This window comes from Leptonychotes weddellii, chromosome 3 (genome assembly GCF_054177405.1).
Source record: "Leptonychotes weddellii isolate Sample4059 chromosome 3, ASM5417740v2, whole genome shotgun sequence".
Lineage (NCBI taxonomy): Eukaryota > Metazoa > Chordata > Mammalia > Carnivora > Phocidae > Leptonychotes > Leptonychotes weddellii.
Window position 1 is genome coordinate 34,718,204 of NC_138371.1, and position 14,710 is coordinate 34,732,913.

The window sequence follows — 14,710 nt, forward strand, 5'->3', positions numbered from 1 at the left end:
TTGGGCAAAGGTAGGAAAAAAGAGGTGAGTCAGAGGAAGAGCAGTTAAGTGCATGATATAAAAGATGATAAAGTCACAGGCTTGATAGAGACCTTGGAAAGTCACATAATCTAGTAATTTTCCAGGCTCACAACAAAGGTATACTTGAACCACTGGGTTGTCTCTGTAGCCAAAGTACTAGGGAGTATCACTTCATATTATGGTTCCTAATGCTATTATGGGTCATGGCCAGCATCTATGAGGGGATTGACCTTGACCACACAACTACTGCTTTCTTAGCAAATCTTAGAGACAATTAAAAAAAAAATAACAGGTTTAGTCCAGATTTTATGCTGACATTACAAGTTCAGCAATTCCTAAACTATCTTTAGTTGACCCACATTTGTACTTCTCAAAATTCTGGCATTAGTCAATTTCTTGGACCTGTCTTTTTCTCATCTATAAGAATTTTGGATGAATTGTTAGTGATACTATGTTACATCCTCGGCACTCAAGTCATAAAACCAAAAAGTTACTTGACATGTGGATGGAAGATCAGCCAGGGCAATTATGCTTAGGAAGCAAAATATCTGCAGCAAAGCAAAGGAAATTTATAAGCATTTCAGTGTAACTATAGGGGACAATAAATCTTGACAAGTTTCCAATGAGCAAAGGAAGGTAAGATGAAAATGAACTGCACAACAACCATTAATTCTAATTTGAAATATGTGGAATGTCTTTGACATTCACTTTATTGAAGGGGACACTTTAATTATTTTGTTTTGCTTGAAGTAAACAAAGGGAGATGGGGAGTGACCCTAGAGTCTCTCCTTCTCACACTTTTCTCATCCTATGTATTTCTCAACTGCTTTTTTTTTTTTTTCCAGAAAGTGTCCACTGGCTGAAAAATAAATAAAACTAGGGAGATATTTGGTATCCATTTTTAAAAATATAGTGTGAATGTAATCAGTGGGCCTTATCTCTGATCAGAGAAAGAGCAAGTTTTCTCCTTGTAAGCACTGCCTTCCCACAGGTCCGTCCCTATGGCCAGACCATCCTGGCCATCTCCTTTGAATCAAGGCCATGACCCATCTCCCCATGTAATGCTAGTGTGCTGACAACAGTCTGGAGATGCTGCTGGCTGCTTTGACCTCTCCAAAAGCCATGCCTGTGGACCAGAAAGACTCCCATGCCCTCTCTGGACATCGCTGTAGACTTACAAGTTGGGATGAGATCTGAAAGAGAACCCATCTCTTGTCCTCAGTGATCAAGGAGCTTGTTTCAGAGCATTCTTGGCTGGCCTGGCATCTTGCTTGTGGCTCAGGTGGGGTCCAGGGGCCCAAAATGCTGAGCTATAGTGGCTATAATATATAGCCCATTATATATAATGATAAAGCTAACACTGATTGATTGTTCACCCTGTGCCAGGCATTTGGGTAAGCACTCCACATAAACCCATGAGAAAGAGGTGCTATTGTCATCTCCATTTCAAAGATGGGGAAACTGAGGCAGGGAGGTTGTCACTTCCATCAGGATACATGGCAGGTATGTTGAGGAACAGGGATTGAAACACAGCTAGTCTAACATCAGAGACTGAAATTTCAACCACTACCCTTACAAATGCATTCTCTGGATGAACAATGGCATGTTAAAAAAAATTTTTTTTCAAAAGATTTATTTATTGGTCAGAGAGAGAGAGAGAGAGAGTGCGCACAAGCAGGGGGAGTGGCAGGGAGAGGGAGAAGCAGGCTCTCTGCTGAGCAGGGAGCTCGATGCAGGGCTCGATCCCAGGACCCTGGGATCATGACCTGAGCTGAAGGCAGATGCTTAACAGACTAAGCCACCCAAGCGCCCCTAAAAAATGTTTTTTTTTTTTTTTTTTTTTTTAAGATTTTATTTATTTATTCATGAGAGATAGAGAGAGAGAGGCAGAGGCAGAGGGAGAAGCAGGCTCCCCGCGGAGCAGGGAGCCCGATGCGGGACTCGATCCCAGGACCCTGGGATCATGACCTGAGCTGAAGGCAGACGCTTAACCGACTGAGCCACCCAGGCGTCCCAAGAGTCACTTATATCTAGACTAGAGTCATCCCTGTAGAAGGATGATTTGGCATTCTCTTCTCTCAGCTGACAATTCTTTGCATTCATTACGTGTGAGAACTGTGAGTTCTTCCATTTGACATTTCAAAAAATGCCCTTAGGGAGAAGAATAGGAAGCTCCTTTCTTTCCTCCTGTTTGTTGGCTTCCTTCTGGGAAAAATCCAGAGGCTCACATCCCCAGACCTGGTGTCTGTCCTCCAGAGTGGGTCACTGCACAACAGGACTCTGAACGCTGGTCCCACGTGGGGACATCAGTTGGCTCCCTAAACCAACAGAGCATGCTACTGAGGAATATTCTTTGTGTTTATTTGTTTTGTGAAATCACCCTGGTGTTTGGACTTTGTATGATATTTCTCTGCTTCCCTGGCTGTTCTCTATTCAGGGTTATTCTTTATAATAACTTTTTCCAGAATCATTCAGCATTGGTAAGACAATTGCCAAAAAAGAACAAAAAAAGAAAAACAAAAAACCAAACACACACACACACACACACACACACACACACACACACACACACCTCTTTTATTTTTGTAGGTAGTGAGCAAAGACTGCCTCTGCTGTTCAGTCACGTTGTTTGTTGTCTGAAGCTGGGTTGTAGCAGCCAGAGAGGGAAAGAACTGAATGAAGAAACAACGTGATGGCAGAAGGCATTTGATCCAGCCATTTGCACTAGGCCCCTGCCTCAGATGCTGTCCAGCAGGTTACAAGAGTTCAAAAATGATGTTTTCTTCACAGAAGCTTTAAAAATAGAGTTTGAAAAGGAAGAGTCCAGTGATAGGTTAGGATGATTCATTGTGAGATTTTTGACTTTTTGGCTCACGAATCTTCCGAGGCAATTTAATAAGATGACCATTTTTGTTTGTGCAGGAAAAACTAACTTCAGATGAATGCTTAGATAATGCTACATAAATTATCCCTTCTGACATGCTTTGCATACTTCTAAACTCATAAATGTTAATTTCCCTCATTAATTGTTAATAATCAATTAGTATCATTTGACTTGCAAGCTTCAAATGAGTAGTAAAGATATTTAATTTGCATCCAGGCAAATCTTAAAGATTTTCAAGTGAAAATGGAAAGGTTTGGGGAATAACTATAAATGGAAATTCATTCATCTAGAGGTTCTACTTTTTTAAAAAAAAGATTTTATTTATTTATTTGACAGAGATATATAGAGAGAGCACAAGTAGGCAGAGCGGCAGGCAGAGGGAGAGGGAGAAGCAGGCTGTCCGCTGAGCAGGAAGCCTGACACGGGGCTCGATCCCAGGACTCTGGGATCATGACCTGAGCCGAAGGCAGCCGCTTAACCGACTGAGCCACCCAGGTGCCCTAGAGGTCCTACTTTAATATAAAACATATTTCTGAATAACAAATACAGTCTCTCTTTTATTTTTCCACTAGTTATGATGTTTTTCTGAAATATATTTTAAGTGACAACAAAAGCATATGTTGAAGATAATTAAATGTATTTTTACAGTTTTAAACTGACTTATGAGGGGCGCCTGGGTGACTCAGTCGGTTCAGCATCTGACTCTTGATTTCGACTCAGGTCGTGATCTCAGGGTCGTGGGTTCAAGTCCCTGTTTCGGGGGAGCCCTGCATTAGGCTCTGCACTGGGCATGGAGCCTGCTTAAGATTCTCTCTCTCCCTCTCTCTCTGTCCCTCTCCCCATTTGCACGCTCTCCCTCTCTCTCTAAAAACAAACAAATAAATAAATAAAATGTTAAACTGACTTATGAAATAGTAGTAACAACAAGAAGAAACTTTATTAGCTCAGCCCCTTACCCTTTCCAACATTTTTCACTCTTTTCTTTCCCCGACCCAATTTTTGGCATATTTGGGGCTGATAAACATAGAGGTTCTAACACTTCTTAAGAAGGTTTGGTGCCTTGGGGCGCCTGGGTGGCTCAGTTGGTAAAGCGACTGCCTTCGGCTCAGGTCATGATCCCAGGGTCCTGGGATTGAGTCCCACATCGGGCTCCCGGCTCGGTGGGGAGCCTGTTTCTCCCTCTGACCCTCTCCTCTCTCATGCTGTTTCTCTCTCGCTCGCTCTCTAATAAATAAATAAAATCTTAAAAAAAAAAAAGAAGGTTTGGTGCCTCTTGACTGGGAAGGACATGGAGTGTTACAGTGTTTGTCCAGGGCAGAGGTTTCCTTGGAGTCTGGGGATCTGCCTCCCACATCTCCCAGGATCAGTCCTGGGGGTGGACCATTTAGGCCAACCACTGTGGGCAGTTCGTAGACAGATACATGGACCCTGGATTATTCTGCAGTATCCATGGAGACAGTATTGCAAATAGTTTACGTGTGTCAGTTTCTTTATTGTCAGGATGTGGGGGAAGCCTTTCTAATCTCAATGCAAAATCTAAATATAATAATAGAAAAGGTATGAATTCCAAAAATAGGTTTTTTTCAGACTACAAGAACAAAGAAAAATGAAGATGTAGGGGGGAAATATTTGTAATATGTATTACTGATAAATGGTGAATCTCTTAAATATTTTAAGAGCCCTTGAAAATCAAGGAATAAAAGACCACACACACACACACACACACACACAGAAAAGTGGTCATGAACAAATAGTGCATGGAAAAAGATAAACAAGTAGTCCTTCAGTATATTAAAAGATGCTCAATTTCCTTAATATGAGAAATGCAAATGAAAACTATACTGAAATATTACTCTCACCTATCACATGGCAGGTATTCAAAGGCTTGACTAGGCTGTGAGGAAAACACACTCTCATACATTGCTCATGTGAGCAGCAAAATGGCACAGGACCTACAGGAGGAAATGTGGCAAAATTGAACAAAACCACATACTCATTTCTTTGACCTAGAAATCCCCTTTCTAGGAATTTACCCTGAAGATACACCCAACAAATAGGAAACAATATATGCATGAGGTTATTCACTGCAGCATTCCTGATGATAGCAAAATGATATTTACTACCTAAATGCTTATCCATACCAGACTGGTGTACTTAACTAGTATCTCCATGCAATGGAAAGCAGTAAAGTTGTACAAAAATGAAGAAGACCTCCAAGAAGTGATTTTTATATATATTCCAGGATATATTGTTAAATAAAAAAAGAAAAAGAAAGCAGGGTAGTTTGTGTGTTTATTTTTAAAAGATTATTTATTTATTTGTCAGAGAGAGAGAGAACGAGCACACACAAGCAGGGAGAGTGGCAGGCAGACGGAGAGGGAGAAGCAGGCTTCCCATTGAGCAGGGAGCCTGATGGGGGACTCGATCCCAAGATCCTGGCATCACGACCTGAGCTGAAGGCAGACGCTGAACTGACTGAGCCACCCAGGCATCCCACTGTGTATTTATTTTTACAAAGAGAAACACAGAAAGCATATACCAAAACTAATGAAAGTGATTACTGTAGAATGTAGTTGAGAACGAAGTAGAAGGGATGGAAATGAGAGTGAGCCTTAAAAATATATATATAATTTTGACTTCTGAAACATGTGAATTTTTTACATATTAATAAAATAAAGCCAAAAGCTGGTAAAATATTTGAAAACAAACAGAATCAAATGAATCTCAACTATGTATCCAGTTAATAATACAAGCATACAGAATAAAGAATTCAGGTAACTTGTCAACAAAGTACTCCCTATCTATGCTAAAATCCTTGCTGGGAAATAGGATATTTGCACAGCCTCAAAGTACCACCCACAAGTTGTTTGTTAATTACAAAAGGGAAAAGACATTTGCAATGGCAAGTGCTGGTGGGCATCACCTTAACTAAATAATCAAGCCCCTTTTCTTATTGTGGTAAAATATATATAACATAAAAAGTTACTGTTTTAACTGTATTTAAGTGTACAGTTCACTGGCACTAAGTACACTCTCATTTTGTGTAAACAACACCACTGGTCGATTCTAGAACTTTTTCATCTTCCGAAACTGAAACTGTACGCGTTGCAAGTTATCAAAATTGGCATCATCCGGTGGACTAACCTGACCTTATGTGTATGTTGTGGAGAGGCAGTGGGAAGTGCACATCAGCTCTGCGGTAGTCTTGCCAAAATGTTCTGAATCGAATAGAGAAAGTAATCAGACAACTCTAGAATGCAGGACATTCCACCCCACTCCTGGCTTGACCTCCAAAGATATCAATGACATGAGACAAGGATGGATGGATAGATAGATAGATAGAGAAAAGGCACGAGGATTATTTTACATTAAAGGAAACTGAAGGGACATGACAAACCAAATGGTAGCAGAATCTTTTGTTGGGTCCTGGATTTAAAAAACTAACAGCCATGGTGCATATTTTGGGGATAATTGGAATATGTTGTATATTACATAAAATTATGATATCAACATTAAATTTCTTTTTTTAAAAGATTTTATTTATTTATTTGACAGAGAGAGAGACACAGCAAGAGAGGGAACACAAGCAGGGGGAGTGGGAGAGGGAGAAGCAGGCTTCCCGCCGAGCAGGGAGCCTGATGGGGGCTCGATCCCAGGACCCTGGGATCATCACCTGAGCTGAAGGCAGACGTTTAACGACTGAGCCACCCAGACGCCCCTAAATTTCTTGAGTATACTAATAGAATTGTAGTTATGTGGGAGAATGTCTTTGTTCTTAGGGGTAAAATGTCATGATGTCTAACTTATTTTTAAATGGTTAAATAGACCAGGGCGCCTGCGTGGTTCATTCGGTTAAGCATCTGCCTTTAGCCTAGGTCATGATCCCAGGGTCCTGGGATCGAGTCTTGCATTAGGCTCCTTGCTCAGCAGGAAGCCTGCTTCTCCCTCTGCCTGCAGCTCCCCCTGCTTGTGCCCTCTCACTCTCTCTCTGACAAATAAATAAAAAAAAAATCTTTTTAAAAGTGGTTAAATAGACCAACTGTATTTATATATATATTTATGAAAAGGGGAGAGAAAGAAAGAAATGTAGTAAAATAAAAAGTTGGGAAAAAGAAGTAAAATAAGACAAAATAAGATGAAAATACTATATAATTAAAAGGACTGTTGATTAATATGGTAGTTTTTATAAATATAGATATTTCCAGTTCATAGTTATATATTTACTCATTTTACTCATATTTTAAACCAAATAATCAAACTACATAAAGTATTTTCTTGAACTTTCTATTCTCTTTGGTTCTGATGCTTTAGTATAAAGTTTATGTAGGTCTTTAATCAAGCAGGTAAAATTAAAATTGGGTATATCTTCAGAATTGCATTTTATGGGGTTTGATAACTTTGTCCCTTCAGAGCAGGAATTTAGTTGTGAGATTTTAGATCCTTAAATAAGACAATATGGAAAGACTTCTCAAAAGCATTTCTAACAGACTTCGCTCTATGCAGACTTACTACTACTACTTCAGATGGTGCCCTGTCCCCTGGAAAGGCATTCTTGTACTTGGATCAGAGATGTACAGAGAGGGGGAAGAAGTCAACATTCGGACAACATGAGAGACTGGCATAGAATGTAGTATCTGAATCCGCCGGAATCCTTATGTTATCCTGTATTAAAACATCTCTTTCAGGCGGTGAAATTGACTGTGTGGATAAGGATGGCAACACTCCTCTCCATGTGGCTGCAAGATACGGTCATGAGCTTTTGATTAACACCTTAATAACCAGCGGAGCTGACACAGCCAAGTAGGTTACTGCAAAAATACGGTAGAATAATTGCCACATGTGGGAATACTGCCAAGGGGATCTGCCATGTAGTAGACAGTTTCCATTAATCTAGGTTAAGGTGGATCTGTACCGTTATGCTAAATACAAATTAAATTTGCACTAAATTAAGTGACTTTTAATGACAGATGCAAGGAAGAACCAATTTTATTTTCAGCTATATTAGAAAGAGGACTATTCCAGTGGTTTTACTTAAGGAGACTTGAACTCTATTCCTAACTCTACTTTCTAATACTCTGTTCTTTCCAGTGTTTAGTATTGGTTAAGCAGGAAGAATAAGACATAATTGGGCAAATTCAGAATTTATTCAGGGTGCTTGCTCAGTTTTGATGATAGAATTAGGGGGTACCGCTGAGTAAATCTGCTACCTAGGGAAGGGGGACTGACTTCATTTTACACTTCAATTCCACAAGAATATAAGCATTTGAACAAGTCGGTCATAGTGCTGGGTGCTATGGGAAATTTCAGAAATAAGTCACCTGGTCGGTACCTTTAAGGAGCTAATAATTTTGTTAGAGGCCCAAGGCCCTCTTAAGACAAAGGACCATGGAAGAGAGTATATACTAAAATATAAAATAAATATATAAATATCTATATAAATATAAATAAAATCCTAAATGAGGCAGGACTTAAGTGGCAAAGCATTCAGGGTAGACAGTATATGCCATTGAGTGTAGACAGGTAGGAGAGAGCTCAAAGGTGGCCAGAGTTTCCAGAAAAGCCTTCAAGCAGAAGGTGAGTTTTGGGCAGGCTTTGAAGGATGACAATTACTTGAGTAGAGCAGGGGTGGCAGACGTCCTGAGCAGGGAGGAAAGCAGGAACAAGAGTTGAAAGAGTACAATTCCAGGCTGCTCTGCCCTGGGTAGTATCATGGGTGGTTGGGAGCTCAGGCTTTCATGGGCGCTACATGGGCTCCAATCCAAGCTACCTTGCCTGTGAGCTGTGTGACCCTGAGCCTGTTGCTAAAGCTCTCTGTGCTTCGGTTTCCTCATTTCAAAAATGGGAGTAATAACAGTACTTGCCCATAGGCGTGTTATGAGGATTAAAGGATTTAATTACTAGTAAAGCTCTCTGATATAGGTAAAGATCGATGTATGAGTTCTATAAATTATTGCCTAACATTATTAAACAAGATAATCCATGTTAAAAGCTCTTTGAAGAATGCCTACCACAGAGGACACTATCAACAACTATTATTTTATTACTTAATAATATGTAGTAGAACCAAATTCAAGAGAGCTGTAAATAACTGAATAAAGAGTGTAGCTTTGATCACAGAGACTGTGGGTAATAAAAACTAAGTTTTCAGGAGAACAATATAAGAGCACTGTAGCATTAGGAATTCTATTTTATTTGCCAAGGTTGTGCAACAGAATTGAAAATCTTGCTTGAGAATAAGCCAAAATTTAAATGGTCCATGGAAGGCACTGGTGGGTTCCAGCAACCTCCTAGGGCCCCAGTCTAGTGGCGGGAACAAGATCCAGAGCAGACGATTCAAGTATTGTGAGGTTTGTACCACACTGTGGGAACATTCAGGGAGACACTGACTCTGTGGGTTTCACAAAAGAGGTGACATTTCAGCAAAAAGAAGGACGGGTAGGAGTTTGTCCAGTAAACAAAACTGTGAGGTAAAAAAGATAGAGGGAAAGCAAGGAAGGACATTCCAGGAAGAGAGAACAGTATTTACAAAGGCACAAACATGTGAATGTGTTGAAAGCAGATTGCCAAGCCTGGATCATCTGATGTGTGTGGAGAAATGGAAAGAAATGAGGTGGGAAGGCAGGAAGAGCCACATCATGAAGGACCTTGCATGTCCCGCTAAGGAGTTGAATTCTGTTCTGAGGCATTTGGAAGCTGTTAAAGAATTATAAGTGGATGTAGGGAACGTTGTGTCTCATGATCCCATTTGTGGGTGAGAAAGATCACTCTGACAATAGCCCACACGTGAGGGGGGTGGTCCAGACCAGGGACATGTGGTGGCCTCTTGCAAATGTCCAGGAAGGAGAAGATGAGGACTTGGACTCAGGACCAGGCTGGGGGTGGAAAGAGAGGGTCACAATGACAAACAGTAAGAGCAGTGGGCTGTCTCCTTTCAGAAGAAAGGAATCCACTTACAGTCAAAGAACCTTTTTGACTGGGCTATTGCAAGTTAAAAGAAGCATCTCAGTCTTGTGGAAAGAGCACTGTCCTAAGATGCAGGGAGCTCTTATTGGATTCTGAGTTCCCCACCAGATCATGGCTACTCAAAGCCAGAGATCATAAATGTTCCACGTTCATTAAGCAGGAGTCAAATATCTAGGCACATCCACTTCACCGGTGATATGTTAATATTTTCAGTGGTAGTTTTCTTTCAACTCAGGGCCACTTGGGGAGTTTTAACCAAACATCCACGAATTTCTTTCATTTTTTTTTTTTTTAAGATTTTATTTACTTATTTGACAGAGAGATAGAGCAGCAGGCAGAGGGAGAGGGAGAAGCAGGCTCTCCGCTGAGCAGGAAGCCTGACGCGGGGCTCGATCCCAGGACTCTGGGATCATGACCTGAGCCGAAGGCAGCCGCCCAACGGACTAAGCCACCCAGGCGCCCCAAACAACCACGAATTTCTGATTTTCTTTCAGATTTGGATCCACTTGAGCGAGAAATGGGGCCCACTACTTACTTAAAATCTCCCTGAACACATTTGCTCAGTAAGCACAAGGTTCATTTCTTTGTAATTATTTTGCCTTCAGTTTATGTGAGCACACATGTGGCAAAAGTGCCTTAGAGATGGCATTGTTGTTCAAGTAGCCTTTCCTTCCACTGCCTGTGCTGTGTCCTGGGGATGCCGCGAGGCAAACATTGTCCCAGCCTCAAGGAGCCACATCTGGTTATGTCACAGCGTATCTGGGGATAAGAATGCTCCCTGCAGTAAACAGTGGTTCATTAGGCCGCACTCACGCACGCACGTGTGTGTGTGTGTGTATATGTGTGTGTAGTACATGGGGAGGGAAATCACCTGAGGGGAAATGTCAAGATGGGGGAAGGAAAGTTGGAGAAGATTAACTTTGCTAAGAGCCCTCAGAAAATCACTCTTCTCTGGGTTTCTTGTAGATCCATGTGGAGTAGCTTATTAAAGAGGAGAAAAGTAGGACTTTTCCCTCTATTAATAAGTAAACAAATAGCATTTATGAAAATAACCCATCCTCCTTCATTAACAATATGACCAAATATATTTTAAAAGATCTCTGTATGATAAGTGTTATGGTCATTACTTTCTTATGAATTTGTTTGAATCTCATTCTCGGGCCCAATGAAATGTTTTTGATATTCTTCTTCCTTCTCTGGGCTTTAAGTCATAGCACTTTCTGCAGCTTCTCAGTGCTCATGCAACTTCATGTGGTGCCAAAGCCCTCTGGTTTTTCTTCTTTAACTTTTTTTAGGTTTGAGACACTTGTCTCTGGGATTTTAATTTGTCTTCTACCTTACTGATTCTGCCTCAACTGCAGCAAAATTAGGGGTATTATAGTTATGCAGGTAACTAGTTCTGCCATCTGTTCATTCACTAAATGTTTGCTGAAGGTCTGTGACGTCTCACCCGCTGCGTCAGCTTCTGGGGGCAGCATTAGTTTCTGGGGGCTGTGTCAGCTTCTGGGGTTGTAGGAGTCCCTGCCCTCAAGGAATTTATAATTCACTGGGGGCAAGAATTAAACAAGCAGTTATAATCATGCATGCAAAGTGTGATGCAAGAATCACTGGGTACCACTGGATACAGAACGTATGTTGGACATAGCACGGCTGGGGCGGGGGGGCTTCTGGGAAGAGCAGTGCTTAATGGAGACTACAGGGTTAATAGCAATTAGTTAGGTCGTGGTACTGAGAGACTTGCAGATCCCAGGTATAGACTTAAGTTATTTTTATTAGAGTGTTACTTGAATATGTATAAATGTGAAACTCGATAGAGACTCCTTAGGGTTTGCCTCTCCTATATCAGTAAGTCAAAAAAAAAAAAAAATTACGGCATACATGCAAACAGCAGTCAGTGTTCCCAGGTTAACAGTAGCAGCAGACATTTATGAGTGCTTACCTGTGCTAGGCACTAACTCTCAGGAATTATATTTAATTGTCACAGCGACCCCGTGGGTGAGTGACACGATGATCGCCATCTTATAAGTGAAGTAAGTGAGGCACAGAGAGGTTCACTTACTTGCCTGAGGTCACAGAGCTTCTGAGGGGGTGGAAATGAGACTCCGTCCTCAGCCATCTGGATCTGGAGGCGAGGCTCCTCAGCAAGAGGCTTGCTGCCTCTCTATGTAGTGGATGGTGTGATAGTGCACCATTTGCCAAAACTAAATCACCATTTTCATGGGGTTATTGTCCTGGTGGCCGAGCTGCTGTCTTGTTAGAGGTCAGTACATGCTGCAGGACTAGAAGTTTTGCAGTGGCTTCGACACAATAGAGGGCCAGTGGGCTCATCACAGAGCACAAACGCCAACTACTGCCGAATTCGGTGCATCTAGAAGGCTAAGCATACTGCATTGTCACTGGCCCTTCCCAGCTTCAGGCATCATTTGTCTGTTACATCCACCTTTTTTGTGTTCTTATTGGCCCCTGCCAATTTACAAGTAGTTCCGCATGACACCAGTGTGATCCCAAGTACAGACACGGGCGCTGACATACGGCAGAAGTCTGTCATGAGAAGGTGGTTGTTGAGATGAGCCAAAATATGCTTTTATACCACTTGCTTTAGGTTATCATCAAAAGGAAAAGACAGTTTAGAAATTCCCACAGAGAACTCTTGAAAGCCCGGAGGTATTTCCAGTGGCCCCCAGAGATGCACTAACTAGTTTGAGAAAGGCTATGAGAAGCTGGGCAGAAAAATGAGTTTCTTGTACCAAACAAAGCCTGGGGCAGGATAGAGCCTTGGCTTCTCCAGGAGGAAGGGGCAGAAGTCCACTGAGTCTAGAATACTGGTTGATTAAGCAACAGCTAGATCCAGAAGTGGCTTGTAAGCCACATTAGAGTGTTTGGTCTTGACTCAAAAGAAACCACTGAAAGTGTCAGTAGGTTGCAAACAGCAAGGACCAGCCTCATTGTTGTCAGTTATACCCAAATGCCTCTAACTTAGGGGTGTGTGATACTCAGAATGACATAGATAAAATTAATAGGAAACTGATCTTTTGATTTGGGTTGATCAGTCAAGTAAGAATCATAAAATCATTTGATGATCAAAAATCATCAAATGTTTTCATCTCACCTGCTCAGTGGACAAAACTAAACCAATCCACCTTCCCTAGGAGACTTGTGAGATAAGTACTATAAAGAATTTTGAAATGTAGAAAGATAGGAATGCTAACAGATCACAATTTATTCTTGGCTTTTTAAGAATCACAAAGCTGATTTTAAGGAATCACAGCCTGATTACAACTTCAAAACTTACAGACCGCTGATTATGCAACTAAGCTAATAATAATTTCAAGGGCAGTACTAATACTAACTTGTATGGTAAAGGCTTATCATGGTCCAGACCTTCTGTTAGCACCTGGGTGCATTATTAATTAGTTCTTACAATTGCTCTGTAAGATGACACTGTTTTGATCTTTATTTTCTGGATGAGGGAACCATTACATACTTGCCAAAGATCAAATAGCTAGCAAGTGTCAAAATTAGGACTCAAACCCAAGATTTCTGACCCCATCACCTTAACTCAGTGTTTTTTTAGCATACAGCCTCAGAGAAGGCTCTAGAAAGCATTGGAGGTGGGAAGGAACAGCCCTCTCTGATGCCAAGGGGAAAGCTTAAAAGAACTGATGTTCTAATAGTGCACAAGCCCTTTCCTTACCTCTGATAGCTGTCTACAATTTATTCTGACCTCATTTATTCTGAAATAACTGGGTAGGAGATGCCAGCTAACAGCTAAATAAGAAATAGCTAATACAAATGTGTCCCATTAATTTTATGACTGGTCAAATGTAGCATTTTAGCTGGAATTGGTCTCCTCTTTCCTGTAATTTATGCATTGTTAAGTTTAGTGTTATCTGACGTCTTTATTTCTTGATCTTCTTTGATGTATAAAATAAGATAAAATAAGAGTGATGCTTCTTATTTGCCTAAGACAGCCAAACCCTAATTTTCCTGCTAAAGGTTTTATGACTCTTCCTTTATAAGCAGTCTTACTTTGTAATAATAGAGGAGTAATTTTATTTTGAAATACATGAATCATTTCTGAAGTGATCCAGAGATTCTGAATTTGACTTTTATTTTCTTTCCAATCTCAGCCTGATATTTAGTTTTCCTGTTTGAACCATAGTATCATATTCAAGTTCAAATGCCAGTGGTACTTGAGTCTAAATTAGTATGTTTTCAAACCTACATTGAGGTAGTGATTTTTTATTAACTATTGAATAAAATATATATATTAAACAGAATTTTGCTAGACCTTTTAGAATAGTTTTACCCCTCTTCTCAAGTTTATAAGTAACAGAAACAGAAGAGAGAATTAGCTAATGTAGAGTATGATGAATTACTTGAATATAATGATGTTAAGTGGCAAAGTTGATTAGAAATATTAATAATGAAGTTTATGGAATATGTTACAATGCTGTTGCTGTTATACTATCACTTACACTTTTTATGTTTTTCCTAATTGATTTCTTATAGAATTTGATGCTATTTTCTCTAATTCATTTGCTTGTATTATTGTATATAAAGATATGTATTTTTGTATCTTTATAAAATATATTATTATATTGTGTATATATACATATATGCATGTATATGTATATACATATAATATGTATGTAATACATAACATTTTAATATATTTTACGTGTTATGTATTTGTACACATATATATTTTTATTAAAGTTATATTTAAAGAATGGGGAAGACTCAAAGAAATCTTGGGAAATCCAACCCAATTCCAGGCACATTCTTTCAGGAACTTAAAACCATCCTAGAAAATACTGTTTTTCTCTTGCAAATGTCCAG

General features: G+C 40.2%; 1 protein-coding gene across 7 annotated transcripts in view; it reads left to right on the forward strand.

Moving 5' to 3' along the window:
* Positions 1 to 14,710, forward strand: part of ANKRD44 (ankyrin repeat domain 44) — a 279,526-nt gene that overhangs the window by 168,754 nt on the left and 96,062 nt on the right. For all 7 annotated transcript variants that reach the window (XM_081813918.1, XM_081813922.1, XM_081813923.1 and 4 more), the window contains exon 10: positions 7,591 to 7,705. In XM_081813918.1, the coding sequence (XP_081670044.1) occupies positions 7,591 to 7,705 (115 nt within the window). The remainder of the gene's footprint in view (positions 1 to 7,590; positions 7,706 to 14,710) is intronic.